Source organism: Phacochoerus africanus, chromosome 3 (assembly GCF_016906955.1).
Source record: "Phacochoerus africanus isolate WHEZ1 chromosome 3, ROS_Pafr_v1, whole genome shotgun sequence".
Taxonomy (NCBI): Eukaryota; Metazoa; Chordata; class Mammalia; order Artiodactyla; family Suidae; genus Phacochoerus; species Phacochoerus africanus.
The window spans coordinates 52,357,382-52,373,875 of NC_062546.1; the positions used below are offsets into that span (position 1 = coordinate 52,357,382).

General features: G+C 50.1%; 1 protein-coding gene across 2 annotated transcripts in view; it reads right to left on the reverse strand.

Moving 5' to 3' along the window:
* The window catches only part of IKBKB (inhibitor of nuclear factor kappa B kinase subunit beta), a 58,848-nt gene that overhangs the window by 25,905 nt on the left and 16,449 nt on the right, over positions 1-16,494 (reverse strand). For both annotated transcript variants that reach the window (XM_047771788.1, XM_047771789.1), the window contains exons 4-7: positions 16,343-16,460; positions 13,021-13,090; positions 2,071-2,159; positions 566-655 (exon numbers count right to left, since the gene is read on the reverse strand). In XM_047771788.1, the coding sequence (XP_047627744.1) occupies positions 566-655; positions 2,071-2,159; positions 13,021-13,090; positions 16,343-16,460 (367 nt within the window). The remainder of the gene's footprint in view (positions 1-565; positions 656-2,070; positions 2,160-13,020; positions 13,091-16,342; positions 16,461-16,494) is intronic.

Genomic DNA, 16,494 nt, shown 5'->3' on the forward strand with positions numbered 1-16,494 from the left:
AGGGCAGGGATTGAACCCATGTCCTCATGATACTAGTCAGGTTCCAAACTCACTGAGCCACAATGGGAACTCCCATCCAAGAAATACTGATAGGGGAATTCCCACTGTGGCTCAGTGGGATGGATGAGCAACTCCAAGAGACCTCCCACCTTCAGACCAAATAACAAAAAGAAAGAGTGGGAGCTCAAAGCCCAGCCTTCTCCTTGACGGCCCCAAAGATGCCGCATGGAAACCACGGCCCCTACAGAGCAACAGGAACCTGGTTTAAACTCTCTGTGCTCAAACTGCTGCAGCACTAGAGGGCATGGGATTCATGCCAGGGCCCAGGAGTAGAGCCCTTGTGACGTCAGAAGATGATCACGTCCTCCCTCAGGGCCTCTGCTGGCAAAAGTGCTGACTTGAATGGATTAGGAATCTCACCCCGTACAACAGTCCCAATGCATCCAAGAAACATCCAAAGAGCCGGCAAGCTCAAGAGGGCAGTAGGCAAGGATGCAGGAGGAGCCCCAGGAACACGGCCGTCAGAAAGAAACCAACATGCAAACCCAGGAACCCCATTTCTTACCAGGTATTGCAGGGTCCCCACAAAGGAGGTACAGAGGCTGCCCTGGTCCAGCTCCTTGGCATACCCCAGGTCAATAATTTTGTGTATTAACTGGAAAAAAAGAGAGGAGGAGAATTCTGAGGGTTATGAGAGCACACCGTCCTGTAGGAATTTTGGATGGCCACTAGAACGGGAGACATTTCTGAATTTCCAATCCTAAGACCCTAAGTTCCTAAAAACTACCGCATACATAGGAGAATGCCCTAGGCGTGGGACATTTAGAAAAGAAAACAGTGTAGGAGTTCCAATGGTGGCTTAGTGGGTTAAGAACCTATTTCCATGAGGATAAGGGTTTAATCCCTGGCCTCACTCAGTGGGTTTAGGATCCAGTGTTTCCATGAGCTATGGTGCAGGTTGCAGACGCGGCTTGGATCCTGCATTGCTGTGGCTGTGGCGTAGGCCAGCAGCTGTAGCTCTGATTTGACCCCTAGCCTGGGAGCTTCCATATGCCAGGGGTATGGCCCTGAAAAGCCAAAAAAAAAAGAGCTAAATCTGGACTTTATATATGATACAAGGGACCAGGTAAGTTAATTCTGAGTAAATAACTTTAGTTCTCAAATCGTTTTTTTCCTTTCCCCCAATGGCCACTCCTACAGCATATGGATGTTCCCAGGCCAGGGGTCGAATTAGAGTTGCAGCTGCTGGCCTACACCACAGCCACACCAGATCCAAGCTGCAGCTGCAACCTAAGCTTCGAGGCTAGAAATCAAACACTGTTTCATCGTCACAGAGACAATGTCAGGTCCTTAACTGCTGAGCCATGATGGGAACTCTTAGTTCTCAAATATCTGGAGCGCTGGCAGGAATGAACGTGAACTGGGACAAAGGTGAGGGCTACAAAGGGTGTGGTCATGCCTAGGATGCTGCTGGGATCTGCACAGATGGCCCGTAGGCTGAGTTACTGCCTCCGCATCAGTGTAGCCCTTGCTCATCACCCAGCTGTGAAGACAGCAGTACCAAGCCCCACAGGGAAGTGACCCCACACCCGACCATGGGGCCCCGAAGAGGGTCCCTGAGAGCCTGGGGAAACTTCATGCTGGACCAGGCGCCATGGGGCAGGTGCCAGCTCCAAGTGCCTCCTTTCGGCCACATCCAGAACCAAGTTCCAGCTGGATTCCCTGTGAGCTTCCCAAGTAGAGGCCCTCAAACAAATGGAAAACAAGAGGTCTATTCCTGACAAGTTCGAGTCCCCAAGACTGGGGGGTGAGGGCAGAGGTTGGAAGACACACATTATTTTTCTTATCAGATTCCTGAAACATGGAAAGTTAACAATGTGGTCCATTCAAACCGTCCTCAATCTGCAAGCGAGAACTTTTCGCTGAATTTTGTTTGGAATCAAAACGTACTGCTGAGAATCAAAGCAAATACATGCGGAAGGAAATGCAAACAGAAGCAAACACACAGAGTGTGTTCCTGTGAGCCCCCGCCCAGCCCTCCCCTGAGACTGGCCCAGGAGGGTCACTCACTCTCTGTTCGCCTTGCTGCAGGACGATGTTTTCTGGCTTTAGATCCCGATGGATGATTCTGTTTTCGTGAAGGTATCTAAGTGCAGAGGCTGAGAAGGTGGAAAGGGGAGTGAATTTTCGTTAAGCCTGGACAATGCTTGTCACTAGGAATTGCCTACCCTGTGAAAGATGGTTCTTGTATGTATAACTGATTCACTTTGCTGTATACCCGAAACATTGTAAATCAACTACACTCACATTAAAAAAAAAAAAAAAAAAAGATAAGGGTTCCCACTGTGGCTCAGCAGTAATGAACCTGACTAGTAACCATGAGGACTTGGGTTCTATCCCTGGCCTCACTCAGTGGGTTAAGGATCCAGCCTTGCCGTGAGCTGTGGCGTAGGCTGCAAATGTGGCTCAGATTTGGTGCTGCTGTGGTGTAGGCTGGCAGCTACAGCTCCAACTAGAACCCTAGCCTGGGAACTTTCATATACCGCCAGTGTATACCCCCCAAATAAATAAAAGAAAGATTAAAAAGCTTCTGACAAAGGATACTGTACACAAAGCAAAAGACAAAAAAGGGTAAATAATATCTGCAACAACAAGAATATACCTAATAGACAAAAGCTCTTAAAATGAGTAAGAAGTAGGGTAGCAAGAAAGCTTTTTCTGAATTGGAACTGCAGCTGCCGGCCTACACCACAGCTCACAGCAACACCAGATCTGAGCTGCATCTGCGACCTACACCATAGCTCAAGGCAAAGCTGGATCCTTAAGCCGCACCCTCATGGTTACTAGTTGGATTTGTTTCTGCTGCACCACAAGGGAACTCCCAAGAAAGCTCCTCCTTTTCCTTTTTTGAACTTCTTTTTCAAAATCATGTTACTTTTCTAATTAAAAAAACAGGTTTTACTTTTTTTTTTACTTTAAAGGAACATAGAGCAAAGAGGTGGGTTAGATACATGCTTCCTAGGTGTTTAGATTCGTATCAATAGAATTAAGAAAAACTGAGAACAGAGTCTGAGAGAAGATAAAAAAAAAATATTTTTACTTTGCCAGGTCAAATATATCTAAAATTAAGAAACATTATCGACCATCAATGCCATTTAGTAATTAATAGTTTAATAAAGGAAAGGCCATTCTCTCCTCTCTCTCTCTCTCTCTCTCTCACACACACACAAACAACCCAGCAGAAAAACAGGCAAAGAGGAGTTTCCACTGTGGTGCAGTGCAACTGGTTAAGAATCCGACTGCACAGCAGCTGGGTTTGCTACAGAGGTGCAGGTTTGATCTCCAGCTGGGTGCAGTGGGTTAAACGAACTTATAGTTATCAAAGGTGAAAGGTAGGGAGGGTAGGGATGGACCGGAGGTTTGTGACTGGCAATATGCACACTCTGGTATATGGAACAGTTGGCCAACAGGGATCTGCTGTATAGCACAGGGCATGCTACCTAGTATTCTGCGATGGCCTACATGGGAAAAGAATCTGAAAGAGAAGGGATATGTGTACATATATAATCAAATCACTTCGTGTACAGCAGAAATTATTACAGCACTGTAAATCAACTATACTTAAAAAAAAAAAAGAAAAAAAAGGATCCCGCCTTGCCACAGCTGTGGCTCAGAGTCCATCCCTGGCCCAGGAAATTCCACATGCTGTAGGTGTGGCCATAAAATTTTAAAAAGGAAAAAAAAAAAAAAGAACATGTGAAGAAACAGCTTACAAGAGTAGAATAGCAAACCATGAACAATTAGGCAAAAAGTTGCTCAAGCACACTGGCCATCCACCAAGTGCAGCTTAAAGCAACAACGTAACACCTTTTCACCTCTTCAACCTGGCTAATAATTTTAGCTAATAAATAAAAGGCACTTCTCTAGAAGGAGTGAGAATTGCTGTGCATTTAGGGGCACAGAAATATGGCAAAAGCTATTAAATTTTAAGACATACATATCATTTGACCTTTCATGTCCACCTCTGGTAATCTAGCTTACAAAATCAAAAGCATCATCACGTGCAAATACAGGTGAGTACTGCATAGCGTGGAGTGAAATCGTTAGAAACAAACTGAAAGTCATCAGTCAGGGAATGGCTGAACAAATTCTGGGAGAGCCATAGTATAATAGGCAATCATTAGACATTATTTAGGTTTATATTATCTGATTCAGAGGAATGTCATGGTATGAACTGTTTTTGTTTACTATTATTATTATTTATTTTTTAATCTTTTTTGTCTTTTTGCCTTTTCTAGGGCCGCTCCTGCAGCATATGGAGGTTCCCAAGCTAGGGGTCTAATCGGAGCTGCAGCCGCTGGCCTACGCCAGAACCACAGCAACGAGGGATCTGAGCCAAGTCTGCAACCTACACCACAGCTCACGGCAACACCAGATCCTTAACCCACTGAGCGAGGCCAGGGATCGAACCTGCAACCTCATGGTTCCTAGTCGGATTCGTTAACCACTGCACCACGATGGGAACTCCTATTTTTGTTATTATTTTTTAATGGCCTGATCCTTTAACCCACTGGTTGGGATCAAACCTATGCCTCCAAAGCCACCCAAGCGCTATAGTTGGATTCTTAACCCACTGTGCCACAGCAGAAACTCTCCATTTGCTTGTTTGTTTGGGAAAAAAAGGTAAAAAGCAAAGCAATTAATATTACTTCCAGGTTTAGTAATGGCCAGGGTACAACAGGAGGGGAAGCCTCCACAGAAACCAAGTGATCAGATCTGCTGTAGGTTTCCTGAAAACACAGGAGAAAGGCAACCTGAGAGAGTCAACCCCCTAACTTCCGTCTTCTCACGGAGTTCCATGCACACATTTAGGCAGATTGCAAAACCTTTCATTAAATCTGCCCTTTTAAACCCAGCCTTTGACCATGAAGTTTCAACATTTCACACCTGTTCCCTCTTTTTTCTTTTCTTTCATAACTGGATAGAGTAGACTGGCTGAGATCCAACGAATTAGGTCCAAATGAAGCAATGCTCTCGTGGCTTCCAAAGTGTGTCTTAGAATTCCCACCCCATCTTGTTTTCAGTTGTTAACTTTTAAAAGACCAAGCTTCTTACCAGCACTTTCATTTCTGTTTTAGTAATCTGTATTAAAGAATCAAAGTGAAGCGTAATAAAAAGTTCTAATAATTGCACAAACACAACCTTGCTCACGGGGATGTTGCTACCGCTGGACGTGGACAACTGAGTGGCCAGTGGGAAGCCCCACCATGTGGAAGACCAGGCCTGCCTGCTCAGTGACTATGAGTTACAGATGGCCTGTTTCTGTACGTGACGCGAGTGTCCAGGTGTAATATGTAAAAGTGTGGGTCAGTTTGTTCAAAGGCAGAATATCTAAAAGTTGAGACTCACTGTATTTTGAGCCAGTAGAAACACCCAGACTAAGGCCAGGCTTCTGAAGCTGCTGTGAATGTCTCAGTGCAAGTGACATGGGGCCTGGTCAGTGGCAGGGTCCCAAGAAGCCCCCAGGGAAGGCTAGAGTACTCAAATCAGACTGAACACTGTTCCCTAGGCCATGCTGGTTAAGCAGCTGTCGCCAGGCCTCTAGTGAGGACGGATGGCAAGCTGGTGAGTAATCACTGGCTCACTATTAATAGCTGTCTATTTTTCTGCTTAAGAAACTGTGCATAACAAACCTGAGTCCTCATTCAGGGTAGCCCTGTATTCTCAAATGCTTTTTCGTCAACTGAATAAAGCTTGGGATTAAAGAATCCTTATAGGTATTGTTATCTAGGGTTTCTTGGACTGAGTGAAACAGTCAAAATGTTGACAGGCAGGAGCTCTTGATCACTCCCTAAAAGGCTTACTTAGATCTAACTGCGCCTAGTTTTACAAAACAGTTCTCCAAGAGCAGTGTCGTGGGATGAATCAGAATTCTCTCAAGCCAAGAGAAACTGATTTGATTTCAACGGGATGGAACATGAGAATTTGAGATTAAGAAAAATACTTATGGAATTGTGGCTCAGCAGGTTGCAGACTCGATGTTGTCTCTGTGAGGATGCAGGTTCGACCCCTGGTCTCGCTCAGTGGGTTGAGGACCCACATTGCCGTGAGCTGTGCTGAAGGTCACAGGCGTGGCTTGGATGCCAAGTTGCTGTGCCTGTGGTGTAGGCTGGCAGCTGCAGCTCTGATTTGATCCCTAGCCTGGGAACCTCCCATTTGCTGCAGGTGCAGCTGGCGGGGCGGGGTGGGGCGGGGGTAGGCAGTTGTGTAAGGATGGTGTACCACACCCTGAACCCAGAAGGGATTACTAAGCGCTTTTGAGGACATTTCTGCTCAGGATGCATTCCATGGGGAAGAAATGGAAAGATAAATGGACCAAAGGGCAGAGTCAGAGATTAGGAGAGAAAGAGAAAAGTCACCAGTCGGGGATGAAGTCACCAATGAGGAAGAGAGGCTGAAGGAAGTCTGCTCACTCAGTGAAAGTTGGCTGTGTGCCTACTATGTGCCAGTGGCTCTGAAGTCACAGGGCTTTCCAAGCAAAACAGCTTGGAAGGCCAAGAGCAGATGTGTGGAGAGAGGTTTAGCGCAGATGATGGTTTCCTATGACTCATGGGCAAGGTAGCAAGGCTAAGAGAAAAGTGCACATCATTCCCTCGTTCATTCCGCTGCACTACGCAGCCAGGGTCTTCTACTTGCCAGCTGTGGGAGAAAATACGCCACGGGATCAAAGCATCTCCTTCACTCACTGCACAGTCTGGTCAACAGGCCCCAAACCCAGGAGTGAGTCCTTACCGTCAACCCCACACAGACGTTACCAGCAATCGGAGTGAGACCAAGTACCAATGGAGGAGGCCATGAGAGCAGAAGCACGCCGAGGGGAGACCCACTGTGCAGGCTGGGTCAGGGCGGTCCCCACAGAGGGGCAGGGCAAAGCTGCACCCCAGCAGAGAAGATTTGGGGTCCTGGGGAGGGGCCAGAGCAACGTTCTAGAAAGGAGCAAGCACATGGGCAAAGGCTAGCGGGGATCGAAAATGGGTTTTTGAGATTGGCTATCGTGGGGCAGGGGAGATGGGAGGTTAAGAGGTTTCCCTTGGAGTTGCCTAGTGGCTCAGTGGGTTAGGATCCAGTGTTGTCACTGCTGTGGTGTGGATCGCTGCTGTGGCATGGATTCAGTCCCTGGCCCAGGAACTTTCACATGCTAAAGGCACAGCCTCTCCCCGCAAAAAAAAAAAAAAAAAAAAAAAAAAGAAAGAAAAAGAAAAGAGTTTTGGCCTTGATCTTAGTGGTGGATTAGGACCCTCATGTCCTTTCAAAAGCAGGAAAGATGATTAGTGAAGTGGGAAGGAGCCCAAGTAAGTGATTTACCGTAACACTAGATTAGAGGAAGCAGTGGGGACAGAAAGGGCATGTGGAATAGACAACACGAAGGAAGGCTGCAAGGACTGGAGACTTTTTTTGTCTTTCTAGAGCCCCACCCACAGCATATGGAGGTTCCCGGGCTAGGGGTTGAATCAGAGCTGCAGCTGCCAACCTGCACCACAGCCACAGCAATGCAGGAGCCTTAACCTACTGAGCGAGGCCAGGGTTTGAACCCTCATCCTCATGGATGCTAGCCAGGTCCTCAAACCCACTGAGCCATGACGGGAACTCCAGGAGTGGAGACTTCTTAAGCAGGGGGGTGTGGAGCAGGAAGAGGGGCAGCTTCTACGAAGAGATGAGGTTCAAAGCTGGCACCCGTGTCTGGGTAAGAACGAGGACGTCAGGAAGGGACTGAGTTTAAGGAAGATGGTAGGACTCCAATTTGGAAGTGACCTGGGGAGAGAGAGCATATAGATGGATGTGAGGATGGAGGTCAGGGTTGAATATGCAGACTTTGGAGGAAACATGGTGGACAGAGATGCCCTGAGGATGGCCTGGCAGGCAGAATCTTGGAAGCGCTGGGCGGGCACACTGGGCAGGGCAAGAACAAGCAGATGGCATCAGGGGCATCAGGACAAAGCTCCAGATTGAAGATGCGCTAGGGGAGATGCAAGAGGAATGAGGAGCAGCCAGGCTGGGACAGTGCAGTGGCCATTGGACCTTCCGGGCAACCCTTCTGAGAATCAGAACCTAATAATGAAAATGAGTCAGGAGGGACCCTAGGGATTGTCACCCAGCGCAAACGCTTCCCTTAAAGTTGAGAACACACTGGCCCTTCTGGGCGTGTATGACTTTCTAGTCACACTGGTTTTCCACAAAAGCAAGGCCCTTGTCAGAGGTGGCAGAGCTGGGAAGCAAGCAAAACCAGGACTGAAAGCAGCTGTTTTTCCTTTTATTATTACTATATTCATCGATCTGGTTATTCACACTTTCCCACATACTTTAAACACAAATAAGCTGAATTTCTGAGATCGGGTAATCATCTTTTTTTTCTTTTTTTTTTGGCCACCTACTGCATATGGAGTTCCCATTCCAGGGATCAGATCTGAGTCGCAGTTGTGGCCTGAGCCACAGCTGTGGCAACATCTGATCCCACTGTGCCAGGCCGGGGATTGAAGCTCCCAAGACGCTGCTGATCCCACTGTGCCACAGCACAACTCCAGGTAATCATCTTTTATTATAATCAATGGTGCAGTCAGAATGTAAATATTCAACAGGACAAGCAAGGAAATCCACAATTAAAGAAACACGAAGCAGAGAGCACAGGGTTCTGATTCCCCAAAGCCCTGCATTCCCTCTGACACCCTCTCTGCTCTGTAAGGTGGAAGGGCTGGATGCTTGCTAAGAGCAGCTCCAGCAGGGACAGAGGTGATGACTCAGAAGACCAAGCACAGACAAAATGGAGCGGGGAGCTCCCGTTGTGGCTCAGCAGGTTAAGAAGCTGACCAGTATTCATAAGGATGGAGGTTTGATCCCTGGCCTCTCTCAGTGGGTTAAGGATCAGGCATTACTGTGAGCTGTGACATAGGTCACAGATGTGGCTTGGATCTAGCATTGCTGTGGTTGTGGTGTAGGCTGGCAGCTGCAGCTCTGATTCAACCCCTAGCCTGGGAACTTCCATATGCCACAAGTGCAGCACTAAAAAGAAAAAACAAACAAACAAAACAAATAGGGAGCTGGGTCCCTGAAGGCTTGGAGGGGTTGGCCACCGAGGTATACCAGCGGGCTGGAGGGTCAAGAAGATCAGTGCAGACCTAAGGTCCGGTAAAGCCAGGGTGACCACACACTGTCCCACCAGGCTGGCCTGGGCGTGGGTAGGTCCCCACCCCTAAGGAAGCAGAGACCTGGGCCTCCAGAATCCATGGGCATTTGCTCATCAGCTGGCAGAAGGAAACACAAGCCAGGGTTTTCTAAAAGATGATGAGCAAGACTATTTAAATAGAGCCCACTCAGATATAAGTTCCTTGAGTTATTTTAGGGTCGTGTTCTGTGGAAGCCAGATCATTGCCAGCTGCCTCTGCACCTGTCTCCAGGTCCCTTACCAGCCTAAGGGCAGTGTTCTAACAGGCCTGTCCGTCCTGGCACAGGACACGGGGGCTCACCCACGTGCTTGCCAGCTCTTCCTCTCAGGTGTACTCTGCAAGATCTTCCAGGAGAAGGTGAATTCACTGGGAAAATCCAGCGTGCGTCTATGATCTTGACACTGCTTTGAGCAGGCGTCTCTGGGAATCCAGTGGCAAAGGAGAGGTTAAGGGGCTGCAGGTTCAACCCAGAGAAGGCCGTGGATCTGGACCCAGCAGGCCAGGGTGTGGCTCTGCTTATCTGAAGTCGCCCTGGCAGGGAACTTCAGGGCTGCTCCAACAAAGGGAATACAGGGCCAGAGCTTTGGACAAATGGGAACAAAACAGCCTCAGGAAGTGTTTCAGAACACAAAAGTGTTGTGTTCGGGGAGCTCCCAGAAAACCTTTTGAACCCACTCGCTGACGACAGTGCAAGAGAAATAAACTTCATGAATCTTGTACACAAAACCAGAAATGGGAAGAAAGTACAATGTAAGCTTATCAGCAAGGTCCACCGAGGCCTCCAAATGGGGAGGGGGGCAGGAGAACCACTTTTGGGGAGGGAGTTCAGGAAGACCCCAGCCTCAGGTCACAGCCCAACTTAGGGCAACTGAGGCTTTCCAAAAGGGGCGCTCTAAACCCAAACCCTGGGCGGGAAGGACAGGACAAAGAGGCGAGCACCTGCTGTGCTAGAATTCTGTGTCCCAGTGAGTCACTCTGCCCCCTTAACAATTCTTAAGCGGCAAGTAGCTTTCCCAGGGCTGATGCTCTTAAGACTTAGGGAATAGGCCTCAGGTCACAGTGCTGACAGATGGAGGAGCTGGTATCAGTTAAGTGTCAACTTAACTATATGTGGACAGCTGTTTTCTTGGCCAGACCCATGGCATGTGGAAGTTCTGGGGCCAGGGATTGAACTTGTGCTACAGCAGCAACTAGAGCCACTAGAGTGACAACCCTGGATCCTCAACCCGCTGAGCCACAGGGGAACTCCACAGCTGTTCTTTTTTTAATAAAAAGCAGGTTCTTGTTAATTTCCTTTGGGATTTACTTTCATTCATTTGACCAATATTTACAGAGAAGCTCCTATATAAAGTTCTACAGGTCTAGAGGCTAAAGACAGAGCCATGACTGAAGTCCTGGCCTTTAAGAACTGAATTCTAGTGGGCTAGTACTTCAAAGCTTCATTATTCCCAAGTTGGGACCATAGAGAAGAAAGACAGGGAAACACTGACCCAAAGACAGAGCACCCAGGAGACACCTGTCTTCATTACTCTGATTTGCAAGTAACACACACACACAACACACCCACACCCACACATCTGGAAGCTACCACAGGAAGCAACGGGAACTGGATGTAACAGGTGCCCAGACGAAGGAATACGTGACGAGCAGAGGCTCAATGAATGTCCCCAGAGTCACTTGAGGAAGTAGTTTTTGTGTGCTTGAGTCAATAAGACGACTTTCTTAATAACAATTTCCTGAATGCACACATAATCTAATGAGTGAAAACACAATACTTGAGGAAATCACACACCAAAAAAAAAACGACTTGCAGAGATAAACGAGATAAAGGTTGCCCACAAAAAGCAAAGGAATATTCCCCAACCTACAAACCTGCCTGCAATCCAACTCAACAGAGGATAAACCGATGACATGGCCACTGGGGCAAATGACAAAATCAGCACCACAGGGATGGGCCACCGGGGGCAAGGTGTCAAGAGAACAGGGGGGATTTTTGGCCTACTGACAGGACCTGCTGGGGCTCAGAGGGGGGTGCCTCCCATATACCCATATGAGGGAAGCAGTCCGGCTGGCAGTGGATGCCCATGCTGGTCACACAAAACTGGTAGAATCTTTTCATGCTGCACCCCTGAAACTTACATATGTTATATGTGAATTTTACCTCAACCGAGCTGGAAAAAAATAAAACCCAAACCGGTGCAATGCCTGTATGCCTTCACTATGAACCCTATCCACAGACCAGAGACACGGGATGGAGAGGGAGAGGTCCTTTTTGTTTGCTTGTTTTGTTTTTTAGGGTCACACCCACAGCATGTGGAAGTTCCCAGGCTAGGGGTCGAATCGGAGCTATAGTTGCTGGCCTACACCACAGCCACAGCAACTCAAGATCCGAGCCACGTCTGTGACCCACACCATAGCTCATGGCAACGCCAGATCCTTAACCCACTGAGTGAGGCCAGGGATCAAACCCGCATCCTCATGGATACTAGTCAGATTCGTTTCCTCTGCATCACAATGGAAACTCTGAGAGGGCCCTTTCGATGTCAGACCCTTAGGAGCCTAATCCTAAGCGTGTTAGCGCTCCACTCCCCCCTTCACTGCCTTCTTGCCCAGAGTGATGAAGAGGCAGACCCACCGAGCAAGGCAGGAGCCACGAGGACCAGGGGCCCCACTCTGCCCCAGGTCCAGCCTCTGCAAACACAGCTTTACAGACACAGAGAGACAGCCACCGCCAGCAAGCCTGGGTGAAGGGTGTGTGTGTTCCACTGCTCTTCCAACTTCCCTATACACGTGACATTTTTCTAAAGAGAAAGTTGGAACACACAAAAAGGAAAAAATACAGTTTCAAAGAGGTTGTGATGGGAAAAGGGGTGAAAAGGGTATCATACTCCCAGATCTGGGGGCGAATGCTCATCAGGAACTCTGGGGAACTCCAATCTTAACACCAACCATTAAATTTTCTTTTCTTCTTCTTCTTCTTTTTTTTTTTTTTTCCAGGGCCACACCTGCAGCACATGGAAGTTCCCAGGCTAGGTAGGGGTTGAATTGGAGCTGCAGCTGCCAGCCTACGCCACAGTCACAGCAACATCAGAACTAAGCCGTGTCTGCCACCCATACTGTAGCTCATGGCAATGCCGGGTCCTTAACCCATTGAGCGAGGCCAGGGATCGAACCTGTGTCTTCATGGATACTAGTCAGGTTCTTAACCCGCTGAACCACAACATGAACTAAACTCCAACCTTAGAGCTCAGATTCCTACCCTGCACCATCAACCCTGAAGATTTACCAACAGAAAGCAGGTGCTAGGGTCGGGGAGGTGGCATCTGACCCCTGCAGGTTGAGGTCAGCCTCCCTCCCTCTCCCCAAGGCACTTGGGCCACCAGCTGGGCCTTCTCAGAGGGCCCCCGACACTCTCCTCAGAGGTGACCATCGGCATCCAAGGGTTAGACAAGGTTTGTTTTCCTCAGGCCTGTGGCTGGCAAAAGAACTGCCCATGGGGAAGTGGAAAAACTCGCTGCCAAGCAATGAAATTCATTCAAATGACAAGCTACTCCCGTTGCCGGTGCTGGCCGTTCCGGGAAAGTAGGGAGTGGAGCTTTTTAATGGGAAAGGAAATCTGTTGTTCTACATTCATCCTAATTCAGTTTGTGACTTGGTCTGGAAGGAAGGGAAACCTATTTGAGTTTAGCGCCTGCCAGACTAGGTCCTGTTGATCCCTGCCAACCCCACCTCTGCAAAGGTCAGAGGGCCAGTCATCCCCCACCCCCCACCCCCACTCCAGCCACCAGCTGCGACTTACCGATGTCACTCAGCAAGGTGAGGATGGCTCCTTCCCGCAGGCCACAACAGTTCTCGAACTGATTCAAGTACTGTCAAGAGGGGACAAAGGTGTCAGAGTGAGGGGTCACCAGCCACCAGGACACCAGCCAGTGCCTTTCACCAGCTGAGGCCATCTGAGTGCTGCCTGGGCCCTGGGTCTTGGGCACCTGGGCGCATAGGCAGCTGGGTGGCAGGACAGGCGGGTCAGCCCAGGCAGGGCAGGAGGAAGCAGGTCTGAGAGCTTCTGGAAATGCTCGTGGGCGCACACTGCCCTGATTTACTCTAAGAAGGGGCCCTTCTCAGCTGTGCTGTGGGCCTGAGGGAGGCAGGCCTGCCCGTTTGAGCTCAGTCCTGTCTGGGCCAGTGCCCCCGGGAGCCCACAGGAGCCACCCAACACCTCTGCCGACCCCTTCCCCGATGTCGACCAGACAGCGGGCACCAGGCAGAGCTGCACGGACGGGCTCAGGGAAGCTGCCATGTCTCGCTTCACCTCCCTCCCCGACACCTCCAAGGCAAGCGCCAGTGGCATTTCTGTTTCACAGGCAAGGAAGCTGGACAGGAGTGGTCCAGCCATCCCTCTGCTCTACAGCCGCTCTGGGGCATGGCCCTACAATGCGTGTCCAGTGTCCATCTGAAGCTCATATCCAAACACAGCCCCTGTGCCTTCCTGGCCCTGGCAGCTTTTTTTTTTTTTTTTTTTTTCTGTTTCTTAAGGACCACACCTCAGCATATGGAAGTTCCTGGGCTAGGGGCTGAATCGGAGCTGCAGCTGCCAGCAACACGGGACCCAAGCACCTGTGATCTACACCGCAGCTCCCGGCAATGCCAGATCCTTCAACCACTGAGTGAGGCCAGGAATTGAACCTGCATCCTCACAGATACTAGTTGGGTTTATAACGGGAACTCCCCCAGCAGCTCATCGAGGAGCTCAATTCTGCTGCTGGAAGCCAGCTTCAAGTTCAGAAAAGAAACTCCCCACTGAAGTGGGCCGACGTACTAACACCCACACCCGGGCTCATGTGCGAGCTGTTCCCTGCTCCAGGCACACACACCTCACTCCTTCACCCGGCTCACGTGCTGGCCAAGCGTGTCTCTCCAGACCAGGAGTATAGGTTCTGAACTTTCTGGAGGAGGGAATAATGGGCGACCTCACTTGGAAGACAAAGAGGACAGATCTCCAGCGCCCAGGGCACCAGTGCCCTCACCCCAGGTCCCTCCAGTGGCCACGTGGACAGAGGCCCCAAGAGGGTACCATTGCTGCCTGCCCTCCTACCCCTGTCCTCATCATCCTGACCCTGTGCCACGGCAACCATGCCAAAGTCTGGATCAGCCTCTTCCCTGGCGGGCTGGCTCCGGAGATAACGTCTAAAACCCTCTGCCTCCGTAATCTGACGCCAGCCCACCCACCTCCCACGCTGTCCTCTGACAACTGTCGTTGCAACTACAATGACACAGCTTCATGTCCCTAAATAGCTACAATTAGTAATCGGATGGCTGTCATAGGTCAGAAAAATAAAGGAGAATTGAAGCACTGTCAGGTTCCCCATTTCTCGGCTCTTATCAGGCCTGGCCTGTGGGTTGAGCCGGTGACCGGTGACCCTGCTCACATCCTGCCTGACGCTCCCCAGACTTGCCCACCTCCTGGGGCGGAAGGGCCACCCACGCTGATGAGCCCTCATGGAAAGTTTCCTTTAGAAAAAGAGGGCGGAAGGGGCCAGAAGAGTAATGGGAGCAGCACAGGACTCTGGGTCCGGGAAACTTGTGTTAGGATGGAAGAAACGCCCAGCTATCCTGATCCCCACCCTCTCCCCCAATCTTGAGAACTTCCTTCTGGAGTGAAAGGCAAGGGCAGACAGAGGATAGGGCAACCTCTTTTCAGGACAAAACCAACTTGTGCCCAGAGCTTTCCAACTTGTCCCTTGTGCTCTGAGGCACGATTCCTTTCACAGACAGGGAGGGGCTGCAGTTGGTTTCACACAGGCTGTCCCCTAGCTCTGTCACTGCAGCCATGAGGCCCAGGGAACCACCCTTCACGGGGATCCTTTTTTTTTTTTTTTCTTTTTTGGACACCCTACTGCATACGGAGTTACCAGGCAAGGGATCAGATTTGAGCTGTAGTTGTAACCTAAGCTGAAGCTGCACTGGGATCCTTAACCCACTGTGTTGGGCCAGGCATGGAACCCGTGTTCCAGCGTTGAAAAGACACTGCTGGAGTTTGCATCGTGAAACATCGGAAATGAATCTGACTGGGAACCATGAGGTTGTGATCCCTAGTCTCGCTCAGCAGGTCAAGGATCTGGCGCTACCATAAGCTGTGGTGTAGGTCACAGATGTGGCTCAGATCTGGTGTTGCTGTAGCTGTGGTGTAGGCTGGAGGCTACAGCTCTGATTAGACCCCTAGCTGGGAACGTCCATATGCATGTGGGTGTCGCCCTAAAAAGACAAAAAGACAAAAAAAAAAAAGGCACTTCCAATACCATTGTGTCACAGTGGGAGCTCTCCTATCTCTTTTATTTTTTTTCTTTTTTTATTAGGGCCACACCTGCAGCATATGGAGGTTCCCAGGCTAGGGGTGGAATTGGAGCTGTAGCTGCCAGCCTACACCACAGCCACAGCAAGGCCAGATCTGAGGGGCATCTGTGACCTACACCATAGCTCATAGCAACTCCAGATCCTTAACCCACTGAGTGAGGCCAGAGATCAAACCTGCACCCTCATGGATGCTAGTGAGATTCGTTTCCACTGATCCATGATAGGAGCTCCCTCCCCTATCTCTTTTACCAAGGCCACAGAGCTGCTGAAAATCACACGAGGTTACATGTAAGAGCAGGTGGGGATCCTGTAAGCTCCAGTATCATTGGGGAGGTGGACATGCCACCGTCCCTCAGCACCCCTTGCAGGGTGTGTTCTGGTAAAGAGACGTGGACGGGGCGGGAGGAAGAGAACAGGGTCCAGAAGCTGAGTCAGCGGTGGCTCTGGAGGGCCAGCCTAGCTCACAGGTGGCTCAGCCAGTCCCTTCCTGTCCCACTGTGTGACCCTGAGTGGCCACATTTGGGAGAAAGTCTCCTGATGGGGACGGCAGCCAGGCCAACACTGCAGGACTCCAGCGGCTCTGACAACCCAAGGGAGGAAGATGCGTTTGGACTCACGATCTGAGGGTTTTGGCCTCATCACTATAGAGCCAGTGTGTGGGGTGCACAGCAAGTCCCACCCCAAGTTCCTGTAGGTCTGAGCCTGGCACCCAGGCTACCGGCCCTGGGCCCCGTGGCTCCCCAGCTCCCTGCAGGGCCCTGCAGGCTCACCTTGCGCAGATCCCCGCCCTGGCAGTACTCCATGGCCAGAAGGGGCAAGTCGTTGGGAGCCAGGCTCTGCATCCCCTCAGGGACATCCCGGGCGGCCACCACATTGGGGTGGTTCAGCCTAGGAAGGAAGAGAGGCAGTGAGGCAGGGACCA